Source organism: Scyliorhinus torazame, chromosome 10, assembly GCF_047496885.1.
Source record: "Scyliorhinus torazame isolate Kashiwa2021f chromosome 10, sScyTor2.1, whole genome shotgun sequence".
Classification (NCBI taxonomy): Eukaryota; Metazoa; Chordata; class Chondrichthyes; order Carcharhiniformes; family Scyliorhinidae; genus Scyliorhinus; species Scyliorhinus torazame.
Genome location: NC_092716.1, coordinates 114,658,998 through 114,680,680, shown reverse-complemented (window position 1 = coordinate 114,680,680; position 21,683 = coordinate 114,658,998). Strand labels below are relative to the sequence as shown.

At 46.4% G+C, this 21,683-nt stretch overlaps 1 protein-coding gene across 1 annotated transcript in view; it reads right to left on the bottom strand.

The window, feature by feature from the left end:
• The window catches only part of hydin (HYDIN axonemal central pair apparatus protein), a 1,604,351-nt gene that overhangs the window by 1,455,333 nt on the left and 127,335 nt on the right, over positions 1–21,683 (bottom strand). The window contains exons 5-6 of the mRNA XM_072518656.1: positions 17,978–18,097; positions 3,121–3,255 (exon numbers count right to left, since the gene is read on the bottom strand). Coding sequence (XP_072374757.1) covers positions 3,121–3,255; positions 17,978–18,097 — 255 coding nt within the window. The remainder of the gene's footprint in view (positions 1–3,120; positions 3,256–17,977; positions 18,098–21,683) is intronic.

Genomic DNA, 21,683 nt, shown 5'->3' with positions numbered 1-21,683 from the left:
AAGGATACTAGCTGAGCTGCCATGAATGTGGTAAGGACAAAAGATGGTGTGTGGGCTGAGCATTGTTTGGCACTAAGATGGCATAGGGTGTATGGAGCCATGGAGTTTTGACAGAGGGGCACTAAATTGAAATGGGATTGGCACCATAGGGATTGGCTGAGAGACTAAGTTGGCATGAGGGGCTTTGAGGTTGGTTGGGGGGTATAGGTTGGAATGATGGGGCATAGGAAGTATGTGGGGGTGGGGGTGAAGGCTGGAAGAATGTTTTTGCTTTTATTATTATCTTTTACTTATTTAAATAAAGTGCCAGGGCACAGAGACAACCCTTGTGCTCAGCCCGCCTCCACACTGGAAGCCTGTGCATTCATTCTGGGCTCGCTTGCCTGGACACCTGTTTTATTCCGGCCCTCACATCCAACAAAATATCCAACAAGCAGGCAAACATTTTTGATGGTCAGGTTCACCAGGAGAAATCTTCCAATTCGGCAAATCCAATTTAGGGACGGAAATTTAGGCCAGAGTAATGTCTTTCTTCGGAATCGTAAGTTCCAAAGAAGAGTCTTACCAGACTCAAAATATTAACTCTGTTCCTCTCTCCACAGATGCTGAATTCCTACACCTATTCCTGCCACTTCACTAGTGCCTTAGCTGTTGACTGTGTAGCCACCTGGGTTGGCCACTTCCCGACTTAAAATGGAGAACCGCAAAGGCTAAAGGGAAATTCAGCCAACACAGGCAAAGACTAGCTAATACAGAAATCATGTGTATTGAAACCTGTAAAAAGCCAGACAGCACTGAAATCAGCAGCCATCTGCATAGTAATGAGCAATTCCAAGGCACAATTGCAACACTTAAGGTGAATAAAGCCAAGCCAGACTCCTCAGCGCCAGCAGGAGCCTAGACAAAGGAAGGCCAACGGACATTTAGGGACCGCCCAGTGATCAGGGAACAATTCCAGTATTGGAGAAATCGATCCAAATGATCGGGACGCAGTCCAATCATTTGGAACCAGGTACGGGGTCTGCCCCGAAGGGCGGGAAGCCCCTGGGGACTATAAAGTAAGGCCCCCAAGTTCAAATCGTCCTTCTTTGGCAGGGTCACTCAGCAACTTGAATCAACCCGTGAGAGTGACCTGTCTCAGCGGCCGCCAACTAGGTAAGTCTCAAGTCAACGCTCGTTACGAGATAGGCGCTCCTAGCTTCCAGTCCATACCAGCTTTTGAATCCTGCAGACCCAGGACCTGAACGAAAGGCCATTTGTTCCCCTGAGCTGGTGGGCCAGTCCAAAGCTAAGTATAGGCCTTTTAGTGATGGAATAGTCTAAAAATTAGAATTTATGCATGAGTAGTGATTTACTGTGTATAATAAATGTGTTTTGATTTGAATCTTACTCATTGGTGTGTTGAGTTATTGATCATTACTTGAACTTGAACCTCGTGGCGGTATCATAAAGATATCTGGCGACTCTGGAGCAAAGGTTAAACAAACAGAGTAAATTACGAATTAAGAACCAACCAAAAGTTAGCAACAACTGTTACACAGCCAGCCATGTCTGTGCTGCCAGACTGCGATGGTGCAGTTTAAAACAGACACTCTAGGCTCAGAGGTGCTGAAGGTCTGCCTCCAAGCAATCTGCAGTCCCTTCAACAGCAGGTCAGCAACTTTCCATCATCCATGTTGCAGCCACTGGGGGAAAATCTCAAAGGGCCACTAAGATGGGCATGAAAGAAACATTCAAAGGCGATTAATTTATTTTGGTATGCATTAAGCAATAAATGAATTTATAAAGAAGGATTGGAATATGCAATTTGTTGTTTTAATTTTGATATTGCTGGAAGGAGGACAATATGATAGTCTGTGAAAGAGGAAAAGTAAGCAGTCTGTAACTGTTGGCAAATAGAGAGATGTGGTTCACATTATTGGCATCACTCATTTAATCATGTAGATTTTGGCTAGAACAAAGGTTTGCTACATTGTAGCTTTCAGAATCACAGAAATGCCATGGCGCAGAAGGAGGCCATTTGGCCCATTGTGTCTGTACATCTCGAAACAAGCATCATGACCTAGTGCCATTCCCCTGCCTCTTCACCGTAACCCTGCACAATGTTTCTATAATTATCCACTACCTCTTGAATGCCTCAATTGAACCTGTATCTACTTCCAGGCAGTGTATTCCAGACTTAAAACACTGAAAAAGTTTTTTTCTCACACCACATTTGCATCTTTTGCAAATCACTAATCTGTGCCCTCTCGTTTTTGATCCTTTTACAAGCAGGAACAGGACTCTGTCCAGCCCCCTCATGATTTTCAATATCTCTATCAAGTCTCCACTTAGCCTTCTTCTCTCCGAGGAGTACAGTCCCAGCCTCTCCAATCTATCCTCATAACTGAAGTTTCTCATTCCTGGAACCATTCCGATAAACCTTTCTGTTACCTCCTTAAAAAACTCCAGCAAATTAGTTAAACATGATATCGCCTGTAGACATCCATGCAATTTCCACTCTCATTTCCTTCAAAATCCTTGGATGCATCTCATTCAGTATCGGCAACTTGTCAACTTTAAGTACCGACAGCCTGTCCAGCATTTCTTTCTTGTTGTTGTTTAACCTTTCTACTGACAGAGCATCCTTCTCTGTCACCATGGCCTGTTGTATCTACTTCTTCGGTCAAGACAGATAGATGCAAAGTATTCATTTAATACCTCAGCCATACCCCTACCTCCAAATGTAATTTCCCTTTTAGGTCCCTAATCAGCCATACTCCTCCTTTTACCTCCTTTTTACTATTTATATGCCCAAAGAAGACTAGGTTTTGCCTTTATATTGGCTGCCAGTCTTTTCTCATAATCTCTCTTTGCTTCTCTAATATGGGGCTGCTGGTATCAAATCAGCATTGCACACAGACTCATATCATGATCTGCTTGCTGTCCATGCTGCTGAACTGCATCAGGTGCACATGTGCAACCCATTTAGCGGTTAAGAGCGCTGCACAAGTCACGCCACACAGTGTCTCAAACAATGAGCGCTAACCAGCCAAATTACCAGTGCAATTCCAGCCTTAATTCTCATTCAATTGGCACAGTTGATTTACTTTTTCAATAAATATCAATCCTAATTCACACCTTGTTTTCCTCGGGTACGAAAACGAGCTTGAATGTGGTAGTCATGCCGGGTGCCACTTTCCGACCCACATCATTAGGACAGATGATTCTGAAGTACGGAGAATCCTCCTGGATAACTTTAATCATCCGTGGAACCTGGAAACATACTTCACTAAATTATCGCAAGGCAGAAGATTTTTTAAAGCAAAACGGCTAAAAGATGTTCACATTTAGTTGCTATATGGTTTATATGGTGTGGCTACTAATTCACAAAGACATCACATAAATTGTGTAATTTTTATTTCTAAATGCAGCCAGCATTATTTTACTCATAATTAGCGTGATAGTTTTGCACAGTTCAAAATTGATCATGAATGATCTCACTAGTTTCTTAAAAAATATACATTGGTGAATCTCGACAAATTTCCTTCTTACTGACACATTTGGATTCTGAAAATTAAACAGTATTATTGTACATACAAGAGATACACAGGTTATCAGTCAGCTTTGTTATCTCAGAGACAATGTCAGTGCCTGACCAGCGAACAGAAAAACAACAAGCAGACTATTTTAAAAATGCCCATTGATTAGACTCACTGTAAGATGTCACAGAAACACAGAGTTGGCTGCAAGGCTCAACCAGACAATTTTGTTTTTATTTGTTCATGAGATGTGGACGTCCATGGCTGGGCCAGCATTTATTGTCCATCCCTGAGAGCATTTAAGAGTCAACCACATTGCTGTGACTCTGGAGTCACATGTAAGCTAGACCAAGTAAGGACAACAGATTTCCTTCACGAAAGGACATAACTGAATCAGATGGATTTTTACGACAATTTACAATGGTTTCATGGTCATCATTAGAATTTGAATTCCAGATTTATTAATTGAATTCAAATTTCACCATCTGCCATGGTGGGATTCGACCCCGTCCCCAGAGCATTACGCTGGGTGTCTGGATTACTACACTAGCACCTCCCCTTAAATAAAGTCTCAGAGGTGTAGAGGTCTACAACACAAAAAAGGCCCTTTGGCCCATCATGTCTGCACCAGTCAAAAACAGCCACCTAAGTATTCTAACCCCATTTTCCAGCACTTGGTCCACAGCCTTGGCATCGCAAATGCATATCTAAATACTTATATGTTATGAGGGTCCCTGCCTTAATCACTCCTTCAGACAATAAGTTTCAGTCCCCCACCACCCTCTGGGTGAAAATGTTTTTCCTCACATCCCCTCGAAACCCCCTGCTCCCTCCTTAAATCTATGCTCCATGGTCATTATCCTCCACCAAGGGGAAAAGTTTCTTCCTGTTTACTCTATCTATGCCCCTCATAATTTTATACATCTCAATCATGTCCCCCCTCAGTCTCCTCTGCTCCAAGGAAAACTACTCCAGTCTATCCAATTTCTCTTTGTAGCTAAAACTCTCCAGCCCAGGTAACATTCTGGTAAATGTGGGAATGAAGTTCCTGTGGTTTACGGATTCAACATTACAACCAAGTAAGCATTTTAAATAAATTGTTATATCTCAAAATGAATACCTTAACATGATTAGCTGAGATTATTTTCAACCATGTGATCTGAATCATACTGCTGCCATCAATCGCGTGCATTCAAATTTCCCATTAAAGTGGAGAACAGGAACGCTACAAAGCTTTGGGAGACATATTTAACTCCAGGAGGTATATTCCAGCACACTTAACTCCACCTGCCATATGTGCTGTTTAGCACAGGGCTAAATCGCTGGCTTTGAAAGCAGACCAAGGCAGGCCAGCAGCACGGTTCAATTCCCGTAACAGTCTCCCCGAACAGGCGCCGGAATGTGGCGACTAGGGGCTTTTCACAGTAACTTCATTTGAAGCCTACTTGTGACAATAAGCGATTTTCATTTCATTTTTTCATTTTTCATGTATATCCTCCTTCCACCAGGCTTCACTAGGTAGCAACTAAGAGCAAAAACTCTAGCTGTTTTTTCCTTTTGCAATCTAAAGGAACAAAGGTTAATTGTAGCACCCATTATGACATTCCAACTGTAATCGCAGAGCTCAGCAAAAGCTTTCAATCCCAAACACCACTAACCACAAAATAAACTACTTATCAAACAAGTTATACTAGAAACCAATCAAACCGCTGATAAGAACACAAGAAATAGAGGCAGGGGTAGGCCCCTCGAGCCTGCTTTGCCATTCAGTAACATCTCCTGCACTATCTTCATATTCAATGATTTCCTTCGTATCCAAATGTCTATTAATCTCTGACATGAATATGCTCAACAAATGAGCATCCATGGCTTTCTGGGGTGAGAATGCCAAAGTTTCAGAACCCTGTAAATGAAGGAATTTCTCCTCATTTCAATCCTAAATGGCTGACTCCTAATTCTGGGAACTGATCCCAAGGGCGCGATTATCCGGAAAGGATTCTAAGTGTGGTAGCCAGTGAGAGCTGCCGCGAGCTTCCCGGCACTCGGCCTGGTGAGGCCAGCAACGCAATTCAACGTTAATTGGTCTACTTAAGGAGGCCCCACTAGCTTCACACCACAAATGAAGGCTCGCCAACCAATTCGCCGGGACCATGCTCGCCAGCGCCTCCTGCTAACAAGGTCACGCAGCAGTTAAACTGCACTTGCATAGCCAACCCCACTCAGCACGCAGTCATGATGCTTAGACGACCAGCCCCAAGGTTTGGAGATGCGGACCTGGGAGGCTCCTAGATGTGATCGAGACCAGGAGGGTCGGATTTCCTGTTTCCCCGAGTGTCCCGGAGGGTGAGCCACAGGGCAGCCAGTGCCTCCTGGGATGAAGTGGCAGCGGCCGTCAGCATGGGAAGTGTGACTAGGAGGACTGGCCTCCAGTGCCGCAAGAAGATCAACGACGAACGCCGGGCAGCACAGGTGAGTTGGCACAGCCCCCACCCCTGAAACCCCATGCCCTACCAACCCTTCATTTTCCCCCAACCCCCCTTCACCCCACCCTTCCCCCCATGTGAACCGCACGTGTGGCTGTCAATCCCATAATCATTGGGAGAGGGCGCAGACTGGAGAAGGGGTGTCAGACATAAGAATCCTCACGACCTTCGAGGAAGAGGCCATGGAGGTTACGGAGGTGGCTGAGGCAGAGCAGTCACCAATGCGGAGGTCTGCGCATGCTGCAGAGGTGAGGATCCACCGATAGCCACCCAGATTAACTGTCACGTGAGTTATTACCATACAGACTGACCCGTCCCTCCCACTTACCACATGTTCATTCTCCCAGAGGTCCTCCAGCTGACAGCACCAGCACATCCAGAATGGCCCTCTCCCCTGCCTCCCATGAGACCACCTCAGAGGAGAGTTCCAAGGATGCCACAGTCGTTCATCACAGCTGTCATCCCCACCCTCCACCAGCGCACCTCGGTGAGCAACGTTAGTGGACAGGCTCCTGTGGCACAATCTGGTGAGCACCACACAGTCGCTGATGCACATCAGGTGGAGGCAGGAACGCCCAGGGGAGACAGCAGTCAGAGTCTGCTGAATCCCAGGTCCCAGCTGCGCCCTAGCTAGATGCTGAGCCTCTGGAACAGGTTTACCCAGAGCTGTGGAGACGTTGGGGACTGGCCGGGGCATTCAGCGGGAGATGTCAGCGACACTCCAGCAGGACCATGGCCAATTGGAGGAGTTCCAGAGGCTACAGGTGGGCGGAGATGTCACCCGCCATGTGTGGCACCGAAGGAAACACTGCGAGGATGGCGACCGCAGTAGAGAGCCTGGTGCACGACGTCAGCAGCATGAGTGCAGGTGTCCAAGGCTTTGCACAGTTGGTGACGACTATGGCTGAGGTCCTTGTTAAACTGTCTGACTTGATGGGGGATGTGACCCAGTACCAGGCTGACCTTGATGCGACAGTGCGGGACATGTCACGGTCTCAAATGGGAATGGCCGAGACGTTGCACTGAGTGCTGAATTTGGTGCATTTGAGTGCGATTGTGAGAGTTTGGTGACCGAGGGAGTATAAGGCTTCATTTTTATCTAAAGTTTAGTCTTTCTTTTATTTAGTTAATTAACTTAAAAGTTGCTGTTTGGTTTAGAAGAAGGTGAATTTTCAATAAGCTTTAAACAGGCTTCTACTTGTAGGCACTTGCAGCTGGAGCTTGTTAATTAGTTAATTGGATTAGGCCAGTTTTCAGAGGCTAGATTCACAGTATAAAAGTGATCCCCTACAGTGCAGACTTTGTTTGCACTGATTGCTGAATTTGGTGCATTTGAGTGCGATAGTGAGAGTTTGGTGACCGAGGGAGTTAGGTGAGGAGGGAGTAAGGTGCTCCTTTCATTTTGTTTCCGACATTTCCGCAAAGAGTGCGAAGAGAGCCAGGAGTTTACAGAAAGTGTAGCTGACTGGGAGCAGGGTCGGAGGGCGGAGATCTAGTTAGTCCACAGGGCAGCTATATTCTGTCAGGTAAGAGGGGATGGAGGCTAGGCCAGTTACATGCTCCTCCTGTAGGATGTGGGTGGTGAGGGATACCACCGGTGTCCCCGCTGACTATACCTGCGGGAAGTGCACCCAACTTTAGCTCCTCAAAGACCGTGTTAGGGAACTGGAGCTGAAGCTGGATGAACTTCGGATCATCCGGGAGGCAGAAGGGGTGATTGAGAAGAGTTACAAGGAGGTAACCACACCCAAGGTACAGGACAAGAATAGCTGGGTTACAGTCAGGGGGAAAGAAATAAACAGGCAGAAAGTGCAGGGATCCCTCGTGGCCGTTCCCCTTCAAAACAAGTATACCGTTTTGGATGCTGTGGGGGGGGATGACCTACCGGGGGAAGGCCCTAGCGGCCAGGTCTCTGGCACTGAGTCTGGCTCTGGGGCTCAGAAGGGAAGGGGGGGAGAATAGAAAAGCAATTGTTGTAGGAGATTCAATGGTTAGGGGAATAGATAGGAGATTCTGAGGTCGCGAGCGAGACTCCCGGAAGGTATGTTGCCTCCCGGGTGCCAGGGCCAGGGATGTCTCGGATCGTGTCTTCAGGATCCTTAAGGGGGAGGGGGAGCAGCCAGAAGTCGTGGTGCACATTGGTACCAACGACATAGGTAGGAAAAGGGGTGTGGAGGTAATAAACAAGTTTAGGGAGTTAGGCTGGAAGTTAAAAGCCAGGACAGACAGAGTTGTCATCTCTGGTTTGTTGCCGGTGCCACGTGATAGCGAGGCTAGGAATAGGGAGAGAGTGCAGTTGAACACGTGGCTGCAGGAATGGTGTAGGAGGGAGGGCTTCAGGTATTTGGATAATTGGAGCGCATTCTGGGGAAGGTGGGACCTGTACAAGCAGGACGGGTTGCATCTGAACCAGAGGGGCACCAATATCCTGGGAGGGAGGTTTTCTCGTACTCTTCGGGAGGGTTTAAACTAATTTGGCAGGGGAATGGGAACCGGATTTGTAGTCCAGCAACTAAGGTAGCCGATATTCAGGACGCCAAAGCGTGTAATGAGGCAGTGGGGAAGGGAACACTGACAAAGGAGAGTACTTGCAGGCACGGAGATGGGTTGAAGTGTGTATACTTCAACGCAAGAAGCATCAGGAATAAGGTGGGTTAACTTAAGGCATGGATCGGTACTTGGGACTACGATGTGGTGGCCATCACGGAAACTTGGATAGAAGAGGGTCAGAAATGGTTGTTGGAGGTCCCTGGTTATAGATGTTTCAATAAGATTAGGGAGGGTGGTAAAAGAGGTGGGGGGGTGGCATTATTAATTAGATAGTATAACAGCTGCAGAAAGGCAGTTCGAGGAGTATCACCCTATTGAGGTAGTATGGGTTGAAGTCAGAAATAGGAAAGGAGCAGTCACCTTGTTAGGAGTTTTCTATAGGCCCCCCAATAGTAGCAGAGATGTGGAGGAACAGATTGGGAAACAGATTTTGGAAAGGTGCAGAAGTCATAGGGTAGTAGTCATGGGCGACTTTAACTTCCCAAATATTGAGTGGAAACTCTTTAGATCAAATAGTTTGGATGGGGTGGTGTTTGTGCAGTGTGTCCAGGAAGCTTTTCTAACACAGTATGTAGATTGTCCGACCAGAGGGGCAATATTGGATTTAGTACTGGGTAATGAGCCAGGGCAAGTGATAGATTTGTTAGTGGGGGAGCATTTTGGAGATAGTGACCACAATTCTGTGACTTTCACTTTCGTAATGGAGAGGGATAGGTACGTGCAACAGGGCAAGGTTTACAATTGGGGGAAGGGTAAATACGATGTTGTCAGACAAGAATTGAAGTGCATAAGTTGGGAACATAGGCTGGCAGGGAAGGACACAAGTGAAATGTGGAACTTGTTCAAGGAACAGGTGCTACGTGTCCTTGATATGTATGTCCCTGTCAGGCAGGGAAGAGATGGTCGAGTGAGGGAACCATGGTTGACAAGAGAGGTTGAATGTCTTGTTAAGAGGAAAAAGGTGACTTATGTAAGGCTGAGGAAACAAGGTTCAGACAGGGCATTGGAGGGTTACAAGATAGCCAGGAGGGAACTGAAGAAAGGGATTAGGAGAGCTAAGAGAGGGCATGAACAATTTTTGGCGGGTAGGATCAAGGAAAACCCCAAGGCCTTTTACATATATGTGAGAAATATGAGAATGACTAGAGTGAGGGTAGGTCCGATCAAGGACAGTAGCGGGAGATTGTGTATTGAGTCTGAAGAGATAGGAGAGGTCTTGAACGAGTACCTTTCTTCTGTATTTACAAATGAGAGGGGCGATATTGTTGGAGAGGACAGTGTGAAACAGATTGGTAAACTCGAGGAAATACTTGTTAGGAAGGAAGATGTGTTGGGCATTTTGAAAAACTTGAGGATAGACAAGTCCCCCGGGCCTGACGGGATATATCCAAGGATTCTATGGGAAGCAAGAGATGAAATTGCAGAGCCGTTGGCAATGATCTTTTCGTCCTCACTGTCAACAGGGGTGGTACCAGGGGATTGGAGAGTGGCGAATGTCGTGCCCCTGTTCAAAAAAGGGACTAGGGATAACCCTGGGAATTACAGGCCAGTTAGTCTTACTTCGGTGGTAGGCAAAGTAATGGAAAGGGTACTGAAGGATAGGATTTCTGAGCATCTGGAAAGACACTGCTTGATTCGGGATAGTCAGCACAGATTTGTGAGGGGTAGGTCTTGCCTTACAAATCTTATTGAATTCTTTGAGGAGGTGACCAAGCATGTGGATGAAGGTAAAGCAGTGGATGTAGTGTACATGGATTTTAGTAAGGCATTTGATAAAGTTCCCCATGGTAGGCTTATGCAGAAAGTAAGGAGGCATGGGATAGTGGGAAATTTGGCCAGTTGGATAACGAACTGGCTAACCGATAGAAGTCAGAGAGTGGTGGTGGATGGAAAATATTCAGCCTGGATCCCAGTTACCAGTGGCGTACCGCAGGGATCAGTTCTGGGTCCTCTGCTGTTTGTGATTTTCATTAATGACTTGGATGAGGGAGTTGAAGGGTGGGTCAGTAAATTTGCAGACGATACGAAGATTGGTGGAGTTGTGGATAGTAAGGAGGGCTGTTGTCGGCTGCAAAGAGACATAGATAGGATGCAGAGCTGGGCTGAGAAGTGGCAGATGGAGTTTAACCCTGAAAAGTGTGAGGTTGTCCATTTTGGAAGGACAAATATGAATGCGGAATACAGGGTTAACGGTAGAGTTCTTGGCAATGTGGAGGAGCAGAGAGATCTTGGGGTCTATGTTCATACATCTTTGAAAGTTGCCACTCAAGTGGATAGAGCTGTGAAGAAGGCCTATGGTGTGCTCGCGTTCATTAACAGAGGGATTGAATTTAAGAGCCGTGAGGTGATGATGCAGCTGTACAAAACTTTGGTAAGGCCACATTTGGAGTACTGTGTACAGTTCTGGTCGCCTCATTTTAGGAAGGATGTGGAAGCTTTGGAAAAGGTGCAAAGAAGATTTACCAGGATGTTGCCTGGAATGGGGAGTAGGTCTTACGAGGAAAGGTTGAGGGGGCTAGGCCTTTTCTCATTAGAACGGAGAAGGATGAGGGGCGACTTGATAGAGGTTTATAAGATGATCAGGGGAATAGATAGAGTAGACAGTCAGAGACTTTTTCCCCGGGTGGAACAAACCATTACAAGGGGACATAAATTTAAGGTGAAAGGTGGAAGATATAGGAGGGATATCAGAGGTAGGTTCTTTACCCAGAGAGAATTGGGGGCATGGAATGCACTGCCTGTGGAAGTAGTTGAGTCGGAAACATTAGGGACCTTCAAGCAGCTATTGGATAGGTACATGGATTACAGTAAAATGATATAGTGTAGATTTATTTGTTCTCAAGGGCAGCACGGTAGCATTGTGGATAGCACAATTGCTTCACAGCTCCAGGGTCCCAGGTTCGATTCCGGCTTGGGTCACTGTCTGTGCGGAGTCTGCACGTCCTCCCCGTGTCTGCGTGGGTTTCCTCCGGGTGCTCCGGTTTCCTCCCACAGTCCAAAGATGTGCGGGTTAGGTGAATTGGCCAATGATAAATTGCCCTTAATGTCAAAATTGCCCTTGGTGTTGGGTGGAGGTGTTGAAATTGGGTAGGGTGCTCTTTCCAAGAGCCGGTGCAGACTCAAAGGGCCGAATGGCCTCCTTCTGCACTGTAAATTCAATGATAATCTATGATTAATCTAGGACAAAGGTTCGGCACAACATCGTGGGCCGAAGGGCCTGTTCTGTGCTGTATTTTCTATGTTCTATGTTCTATGTTGCGGATCTAGTCCTAGTTGCAGGTGGGCTGTGCCGAGTCACTGCAGAGCATGGCCTGATTACTGAGGAGCATCGCCGAGGACATGGACTCTATGTTGCAGACATTGGGGAGCTGCCAGGGCTGGCAGAGCCAGTTGACACGGGGCAGCCGGGACTCAATCCCACAATCCCGGTGTGAACCCCAGGGCTCCATGGGCACCGACCGGGAGGAAGAAGCCACGGGTGGCAACCCAGACCCATCCTATGGACTGGCAACGGTGGCCACCAGCTTGCCCGTGTTCCACCCCTCAACGAAGCTGCGTCTCGCAGCCACTACCTGGACCATGCGCCGCCAGCAAGTGCGCCAGGGTCCCATGGCCCCACAGTCCTCAGAGGATGCCCGCCAGGGGCATCAAAGGCCAAGGGGTGAGGTAAGCAGCTGCTGTCTCCATCTCTGATGTGCATCCTGGGGATGCACCTTGACATGGCAGTAGAGCAAGGAAGGCCAAGCACATCAAGGATCACTGACGGCACTGGGATGGCAGGAGGGGGGAGGGGGCTTGTGGATAGGTGGGGGGTAAGGAGTGGAGCCTGCGTGCGAGGGAGGGGGGTGGGCATAGTGTGGGGGCACCATCGGGAGAGGAATATTAAAATACCCTCACAACCAGTATGACACCTCTGGTTCTTTGTTCCACGATGTGGGCCGATCGCAAATCCCATTCCCCATCCCCCCAGACATGGGCGCCATCCCCCCCCTACCCGAGACACCCTGCCAAAGCACACCCGGCCGATCCCCTGGGTGATCGAAGATCGAAGGCTGGCTGCTGCATCTGTGGTGCTATCTCCTGCAGTGTTCACGCACAGTGTCCATGCATCAAGGTGTGATTGGGATGCTAGGCAATGAGCCCCAAGTACTACATGGCACGCACACCCATGGGGCTCCACCTGGGAAATGTGAAGTGCTCACGTAACTGCGATTTCCAATTCCCTATTAGCAATAACCTTCAAACACAAGGTCAGAGGCCTCAGTGGTCAGTGGGAGTTATGGGTGGGCGGTGGGGCAGACAGGTAAGGACTCAGGTTGACCGCAGAACAGGAACGTGAGGTCCAGGAGTTGGCATGGCGGACCTGCGCACGTCTGACCCCACCCACCCCCACCCACCCCCGTACCCCCAGAAGACCCCCCCCAGCTCCCCATGGTGCCCCCCCCCCCCCAAACCGGGGCTGCACCCCTCCGGTTTCCCTCCCCCTAGTGTCCCCTGTGAACGAAGATGGCTGCTCACCTCCTCAGCTTCCCACAGCAGCCCATCTGTCAGGTTCACGTTTTTCAAAAGGAGTACTAATTGTGACCACTTGCTGGGGAGGCTGCTGGATCTTGGGAGGCTGTTGGATATGGAGTGGCTCACATTGATTGCTTGGAAATAGGGCTTAAGTGGTGATAATTGATTTCTCACCCCGCTACAGCGGGATCCCGATTTTGCCTACGGGAGCGGGCCGGTTGCATTCCAAATGGTTTGGCGTCCGCCGTGGTTCTCGCTTTAGACTTCTCCCGCTATTCACCCGCAGCGCAGCAAGGCCGGAGAATCGTGCCCCTAGTTTAACATTCCCAGCTAGAAAAGCATCCTGCATCTATCATGTAAAGCCCCTACATAATTTACTGGGTCGTAACTTCTGAGTTCCAGGGTGTCATATCTGGGATCACCCTTAAGATACACTGGAGAACCAGCTCGCCAGCAGGAAATCACTAAGTGCGCCCTCGGCAGAGAGAAACTCCTTGAGGCCAAAAGAAAACGGCAAAGTGCAGTAAATAGTGGGGTGTTTCTCGGTGCTACATCCGCTGAGAAATAAGCTAAACGTGCCCAACAGCCGACTTAAAACTAAGCTGAATTATGCCCGTCATAAACTATCTGCTGAATGCTTATCCACTTTTTGATGCCTCACGCTTTCCCATTTTGTGTTTTAGCAACTTGGACATGTTACACTCGGTCCCCTGATCTAAGTCATGAATATAGATTGCAAATAGCTGAGGCACAATCACTGATGCAGGACTAACTCCACTGCTTATAGTCAGCCAAACGACCTGTTTATTCTTTCAGTCATTATCCTGTCCGTTAACCAATCTATGCTGATACATTACCCTCAATTCCAAGAGCCCTAATTTTGTGTGGCACCTTGTCAAATTCTTTTTGAAAATCTGATAACTGGTTGAAAACAGTGCCAAAAGAAGCCGCCGATCTATAAAAAAATATTGCTGAAGAAAATATAATTTAACCAAATATTTCCAAATTCCTTTCTTCAAACAAATCCATTAGAAATCATTTATAAAAAATTATTCCCTACAAGGCTCGTAGAGATAGGGAAGAGAGGGCGGCTAGGCAACAACTAATCAACTCCATACTGGAGGTTGACAGAAAATACTCCAAGGCTGTGACTGTACAGCTTCTGGCAGAGAGGAAAAAGCTACAAATGGACTTTAACCAGTTATCCACCAGGAAGGCAGTGCACCAACTCTGCCAGACACGGGGGGCCGTCTATGAGCACGGAGCGAAGACTAGCTACCTGCGGGGTCACCAGCTAAGAAAGCACAAGGGAAATAGCGCAGGTGAACGACAGCAGAGGCAGACAGGTAGCCAAATCAAAAAAGGTCAACAAAGCTTTTGAGGCCTTCTACCAGGGGGCTGTACACCCCCAAGCCTCCCAACAAGGACTTGGGGATGAAACAGTTGCTCGATGGACTGGACACACCAATCGTGGGGGACGATTATCGGAGGGAGCTGTAAACATCAATAGGATTGGGAGAGGTGTTCGAGAGCATCAGCTCCATGCAGGTTATGAAGGCGCTGGGACCCGATAGGTTCCCAGTGGACGCCTACATAAAGTTTGCGTTTGCACTCGCCCTGCAGCTGTGGAAGATGTTCGCAGACTCACGAGCGAGGGGCACCCTGCCTCCAATGCTAACACAGGCTACCATATCACTGATACCCAAAAACGACAAAGACCCAATGGAATGCAGATCATATAGACCCATTTCGCTGCTCAATGTAAACACGCAAATACTCGCAAAAGTCCTGGCCAAGAGCCTGGAAAACTGCACACCAGAAGTGGTCACAGAGGACCTCACAGGCTTTGTTAAGGATAGACAGCTAACTGCGAACTACAGACAGCTGCTGAATGTGATACTGACACCACCCGGGGAGAGGTAGCCGTCTCCCTGGAAGCAGAAAAGGACTTTGACAGAAGAGTGGGGGTATCTGAGGTACTGGAGCAGTTTAGACTAGGGACAGGGTTCACCCCATGGATGAAACTCCTGTATAACGCCACCAAGGCGAGCTTTCGAACCAACACCACCAGCTCTGAATACTTCCAGTTGCACAGAGGCACAAGGCAGGGATGCCCGTTGTCCAAGCTCCTGTTCGTCCTGGCAATTGAGCCACCGGCGATCACCACGCGAGGCATGAGAGGCTGGAGGGACATCCGAAGAGGAGGCAGAGAGCCCAGAGTCTCACACTATGTGGATGATCTGCTCCTCTACATCCCGGACCCGTAAAAAAACATAAAATAAATCATAAAGCTTCTGGGAGAGTTTGGAGCCTTCGCGAGGTACAAACCAAACCTGGGCAAAAGTAACATTTTTCCGGTGAAGGGGCAGAGCTGGAGGGTCTACCATTTAAAATAGCCCAGATAGCCCATGACTGGACATGGATCCACAAGTGGAACCTGACCAGTCTGGCGGAGGAAGTCAAAAAGGACCTACAGAGATGGGATGCACTCCTGCTCTCCTGGCGGGTAGTATGCATGGTTGAGGTATTAAATGAATAATTTCCATCTGTCTTTATCAAAAAAGAAGGTGCTGCCCAAGTCATAGTGAAAGAAGAGGTAATTCAGAGACCTGGAGGGCTTGAAATTGAGGAGAAGGCGGTATTGGATAGGCTGTTTGTACTTAAACATCGATAAGACACCAGGACCAGATGGGATGTGTTCAAGGATACAGAGTGAAGTGAGAGTGGAAATTATGGACACAACATAATTTTCCAATCATCCTTTTACCCAGGGGTTGTGCCAGAGAATGAGAGCATTGCTAATGTTACACCTTTGTACAAAAAGGGGGCAGAGGTAAGCCTGGCAATTACAGAACTTAACCTTGGTTTTAGACATTTATAATTCAGGACAAAATTGATAGTAACTTGGACAAATGTAGATTAATAAAGGAAATTCAGCATGGATTTGTTGAGGACAAATCATTTTTAACTAACTTGCTAGATTTTTGATGAGGTACCAGGGAAGGTTGATGAGGGTAACGCTGTTGATGTGTACATTGAATTCAAAAAGTAATTTGATAAAGTGTTGCATAATAGACTAGTGAACAAAGTTAGAGTTCATTGAATAAAAGGAACAGTAGCAAGACGGGTATGAAATTGACTGAGTGACAGGAAACAGAGTAGGGGAGAATGGTTTGTTTGATAGGAGGAAGATTTGAAGTGGAGTTCCCCAGAGGTCAATGTTAGAACCCCTAATCTTCTTGATATGTAACAATGACTTATACTTTGGGTTACAGGGCAAAATTTTAAATGTTGATGATACAAAACTTTTGTATTGTGAGCTGTGAGGAGGATAGTGTAGAACTTCAACAACATAGACAGGTTGGTAAAACGAGCAAACAGGTTAGCAGAATAAGCAGGCAGGTTGGCAGATGGAATTTAATGCAGTAAAATGTTAAGCGATTCATTTTGGTAGGAAGACTGCAGAAATTAAGGGTGAGTTTCTCTGGCTTTCCCGCGGCATGTTTGTCGCTGTCAATAGAATTTCCAGTGAATCCACCCCACACTGTCAGGAAACCCGTGGCGGGGACCAAAGGATTCCGTCGGCATGAATAGCCAGAAGGTATCACCCACAATATAAAATAAAGGGTACAATTCTCAAGGAGGTGCAAGGGAAGAGGGCCATGGGCGAAGGTGTTTTTCACAGCAAGTGTCAGGATCTTCAATGCATTGCATGACGGTGCGTTGGAAGCAGGTTCGATTGAGGCATTCAAAAGGGAATTAGATCTTTATCTTAAAATAAACAAAATTCAGAGGTACAGGGAAAAGGTTGAGATATGGCACGAGGTGAGTTGCTCTTGTAGAGAACCAGGCTGAATGGCCTCCATCTGTGCTGTAACCATTGTATGATGAGAGACTTCAATTAGTGGGATGTTGGAGAAGCTAGGGTTGTTCTCCTTGGAGAAAAGGTTAAGAGAAGATTTAATCGTAAGGAGATTTGATCAGAAGATTTGATTTGATTCATTAATCAATGAATTCCTTCAAAAAAGTGATGAATAAATATCTGATTGAAAATGGGATTGGAGGATATATATGTAGGTAATATGTGCACAAATGAACAAATCCTCCATGTAAAATTATGGTTCCTATGCAGGTGTGTTAAAGTCAGTTTGTCTTTTGAGGGTAGCAGGGGTAGTAGTTGAATATAGAATATGAGAAGTTGGAGGTGCATTTTGTGGTTTTGCTTCATTTACTTTCGAGATAATAAAACATTTATGTGCAGCCTTGCCTCAAGAAATAAAATGTCTTGTGTTAAGATTATGATCAGATAGATCGCATGTGACCATAAATTTAGGGGAGGTGGTGGTGTAGTGGTATTGTCACTGGATTAGTAATCCAGGTTAATGCTCTGAGGACCTGGGTTTGAATCCCACCATGGCAGATGGTGAAATTCAAATTCAATAATAAAAAAAATTGGAGGTCTCATGAGGAGCATGAAAGCATTGCCGATTGTCTTAACAACCCATCTGGTTCACTAATGTCCTTCAGGAAAAGAAATCTGCCGGCCCTTACCCAGTCTGGCCTACATGTGACTCCAGATCCACACAGCGATGCAGTTGACTCTTAACTGCCCCCACTGAAATGGCCCAGCAAACCACTAAGTTCAAGAGCAATTAGGGATGGGCAACAAATGCTGGCCCAACCAGCGGTGCCCACATCCCAAGAACGAATTTTTAAAAACACATTTCTCTCTCCACATATGTTACCAGACCTGTTGAGTTTTTCTAGCATTTTCTGTTTTTATTTCAGATCCAGAAACCACAGTATTTAGCATTTATTCAAATGTGATCTTTCTTCATTGCGTGTCTTCATGTAAATACTAGACAGACCTCCCCACTGTTTTTCTAGATCCTCTCCGACATTCCTTACCTGATCATGGTTCCGCAGAATCAACGGTACCTCGTAGGTTTCACGAGGTTCATAGTTCTGAAAGATCATTTCTGACGGAAATGGCTGAAAAATTGGCCGGTCGGTGTCCAACATGGAGATCTGAAGAGGAAAACAAAGCAAAAATTAATTTCTACCAACTAAATGGCAATTTGTAAAGGTCTCTCACTTTAATTGGAACCACGGGATACTTTGCCAATCTTCCACTCTGCCCTTAATACAAAAGGTTCATGGAATCATAGAATCCCTACATTGCAGAAGGAGACCATTCGGCTCATCGAGTCTTTGAAAGACCACCCTAGCTAGACCCAATCCCCCACCCTATTCCTGCAGCCACACTCTAAGGGGCAATTTAGCATGGCCAATCCACCGAACCTTCCTATCTTTGGAGCACCCGGAGGAAACACAGAAATGGGGAGAATGTGCAAACTCCACAGTCATCCGAGGTTGAATTTAACCCGGGTCCCTGGGGCTAAGAGGCAGCAGTGCTAACCACTGTGCTACCGTGCCACCCCAAACAGATTCAATAAACATGAAGGGTGAGGACGAGAAGGCCTATTATGATCCCAGACCAGACTCCCAACAGTGGCAAGGATACTGGACAGAAACCCCAATATTTATTTTAATTTTGTATACTATATTTTTTTTAATTATCTTTATTGTCACAAGTAGGCTTACATTAACACTGCAATGAAGTTACTGTGAAAAGTCCCCAGTCGCCACATTCCGGCGCCTGTTCGGGTACACTGAGAGAGAAATTCAGAATATCCAAATTACCTAACAGCATGACTTTCGGGACTTGTGGAACGAAACCGGAGCACACGGAGGAAACCCACGCAGACATAGGGAGAACGTGCAGATTCCGCACAGTGACCCAAGCTGGGAATCAAACCTGGGACCCTGGCTCTGTGAAGCAATAGTGCTAACCACTGTGCTACCGTGCCGCCCACTACAAGGAAAGGATACTTCACCCCAGGAGTAATTTCACGAAGAAATAGGGATAGGGTATTTTAAAACAAACTTTATTGCTAACACAGTACTATACACACATTTATCAGGCAGCCCAGTCACCGTGTATGGCATAAATTTCAGCTACAAAGCTATAAAATGTTTCCTTGGGTTATTCAGTAAACTAATTTCTTTCAGCTTATTGATCTCCTTTGGGGTGGGGATCCTAACACCACAGAAAGTACAGGTGAAAAATGGGTGGACACATGAGCAGCTTAACCATGGCACAATATGTAATCATAAAAATTGATGATTAGGAAGAAGGACCATGTGACTGAGGTACTTGAGGGATGCCGGTGCAATGGAGTCAAAACCCAGCACAAGTCAGTGCCTTCAGAGACAAAGCATTGGTGGTGAAGCACGCAGAATTGGTTAAAACACTGGATTCATGCTTTCTGTCGGAATAAATATCTTTGTTCAAACACTAGAAAATGGATACCACAATTTATACTGGCATGACATCTTTAATGTAGTAAAGCATCCCAAGGCACTTCAGAGGAGTGAAATCAGTCTGAATTGGACATTGCACCACATGGGATATTTGGGCAGATGAGCAAAAAACTAGGTCAGGAGGTACCTTTTAACAAGTGGGAGGAAAACAGGTAAAGAGGCAGAGAGGTTTTGGGAGAGAATCCCAGAGCTCAGGGCCTTGGCAGCAGAAGGCATGGCTGCTAATGCTGGAGAGATTAAAACTGGAATTGTTCAAAGGGCCTAAATTGAAGCAGCACAGATATCTCACAGATTTGTCGAGCTGGAAGAGGCTAAGGAGATGGGGAGGGGTGAAACCATGATAGGACTAGAAAAACAAGCATGACAATTTTTAAATTCCAATCAGTTCATATTTTTTCAGGCTAAAGAGAACAATTAAAAGACCTAGATTACCCAGATGCTTCTGGGTGAAGGGTGATCCCAAGTTCCATCCCCGGTTTATGTTGAATCAGCTGATTTCAGTCATAGCAATGAAAGTTGTGATACAGATAGTGCCAGTGCCCAGAGTTTAAGTAGGACAAAATTAGCCAACATTCCCATTTATCGCCCTGTTCGAAGTTCACTTTTGTGAATGAGGGAAGGATGGATATCACTTCTGTCAGCACTCACTGTTTAGGGTCACATATTTAGAATAGTTAATAGAAGTTAACCAGTAGTCATGGAACCAAACCCAAGCAAAGAGATGAGAAACTTATAGAAAAGAGTGGCTGCGGAAGAACATAACAGAAATAGTTATTGATCAAATCCATCCCCATGCATAGGTAAGTACTTCTCAACATTTCTTATCTTCAGAAAAATAATTTTTAAAGTTAGTGACAGGGAATAAAGGCAAGTAAAGCAGTAAATAATAGCTCAAATTTCCCTGTTAAAATAACGGTGATGCTAATGATGTAATCTCCGACTAGGGGCAGATGAGCGATGAACTCAAAAATCCACAATTTGCAGACCGAGGGGCACCATTCCGCCCCTAGCTTCTGGTAAACTGCATTCTCACCGTCTACCTCACCATTCAAATGTTTTGAATAATATGAGTTTATGTATTTGCACAGCAGATATAGAGGGGTATTATGGCACGGTGGTTAGCACTGCTGCCTCACAGTACCATGGACCCAGGTTTGATTCCAACCTTGGGTAACTGTCTGTGTGGAGTTTGCACATTCTCCCCCTGTCTGCATGGATTTCCTCCAGGTGCTCCAGTTTCCTCCCACAGTCCAAGGATGTGCAGCTTAAGTGGACTGTCCCTTAGTATCAAAAAGGTTAGGTGGGGTTACGGGGCTAGGTTGGGGGAAGTGGGCCTAGATAGGGTACTCTTTCAGAGGGTCAGTGCAGACTCGATAGGCCGAATGTCTTCCTTCTGTACTGTAGGGATTCTATGATATGAAATAAATACATCACAGGTAGTTAAATCAAGTCAAGCTAAGGTTCCCACCACTGGCAATATGCTCCCTTCCCATGCCTTCCCCCACATCCTCTCATCTCCCAGCCGGTCTTCAATGGACCAGGAAAATTCAGCTCTTTGTTTCTCTTTCTCAGTTCAATCTTTCTTTCCTTCTCATCCTGTATTTGATTTGACATTGAATTCATCCTCTGATTTACACTTCCTCCGAGGTCTGTGCACTGTTAATTTTACAATCCTTCAGTCTGATTAACAAAGGAGATACACAGTTGCTTGCACTGTTTACTTTGATCTCAGATGCTGCTTCACTCACTGCAACATCATCAGCTCACACTTTCTGCACCATGCCACATAAAAAATTCAAAAGCCTAAAAATGTTTAAGGGCAAGTCTAACAAACAGCAGATGCTGCCATGAAAACATATTGGATCCTTGCCTTGAACTCAACTGATTTCATTCAGTTCTATTGACAAAAGCTTGAACCTTGCTCAACTCAAGTCACCCTGTTGGTGCCTGCCGTTTAAAAATAGGCGGCTCATAGAGAGGGGGAAAAATGGTCTCTTCGCATGAACATATTTTCCATCATTAATCGTGCCATCAGTTGAGTGGCACAACTCTGAGGTGGCGGGGGGGGGGGGGGGGAATCGTGTGCATCTTGTGATGCAGTTGGGTGAAGCAAGCCTGCAAATTTGAAAGTCAGGGTCAGTCGCAGTAAAAATGACTGCATGAAATGTATCCCCAAAGCAAGGGATGAAATAAGAGGGGCTCTGCAAATCATTTTACAATCCTCTCTGAC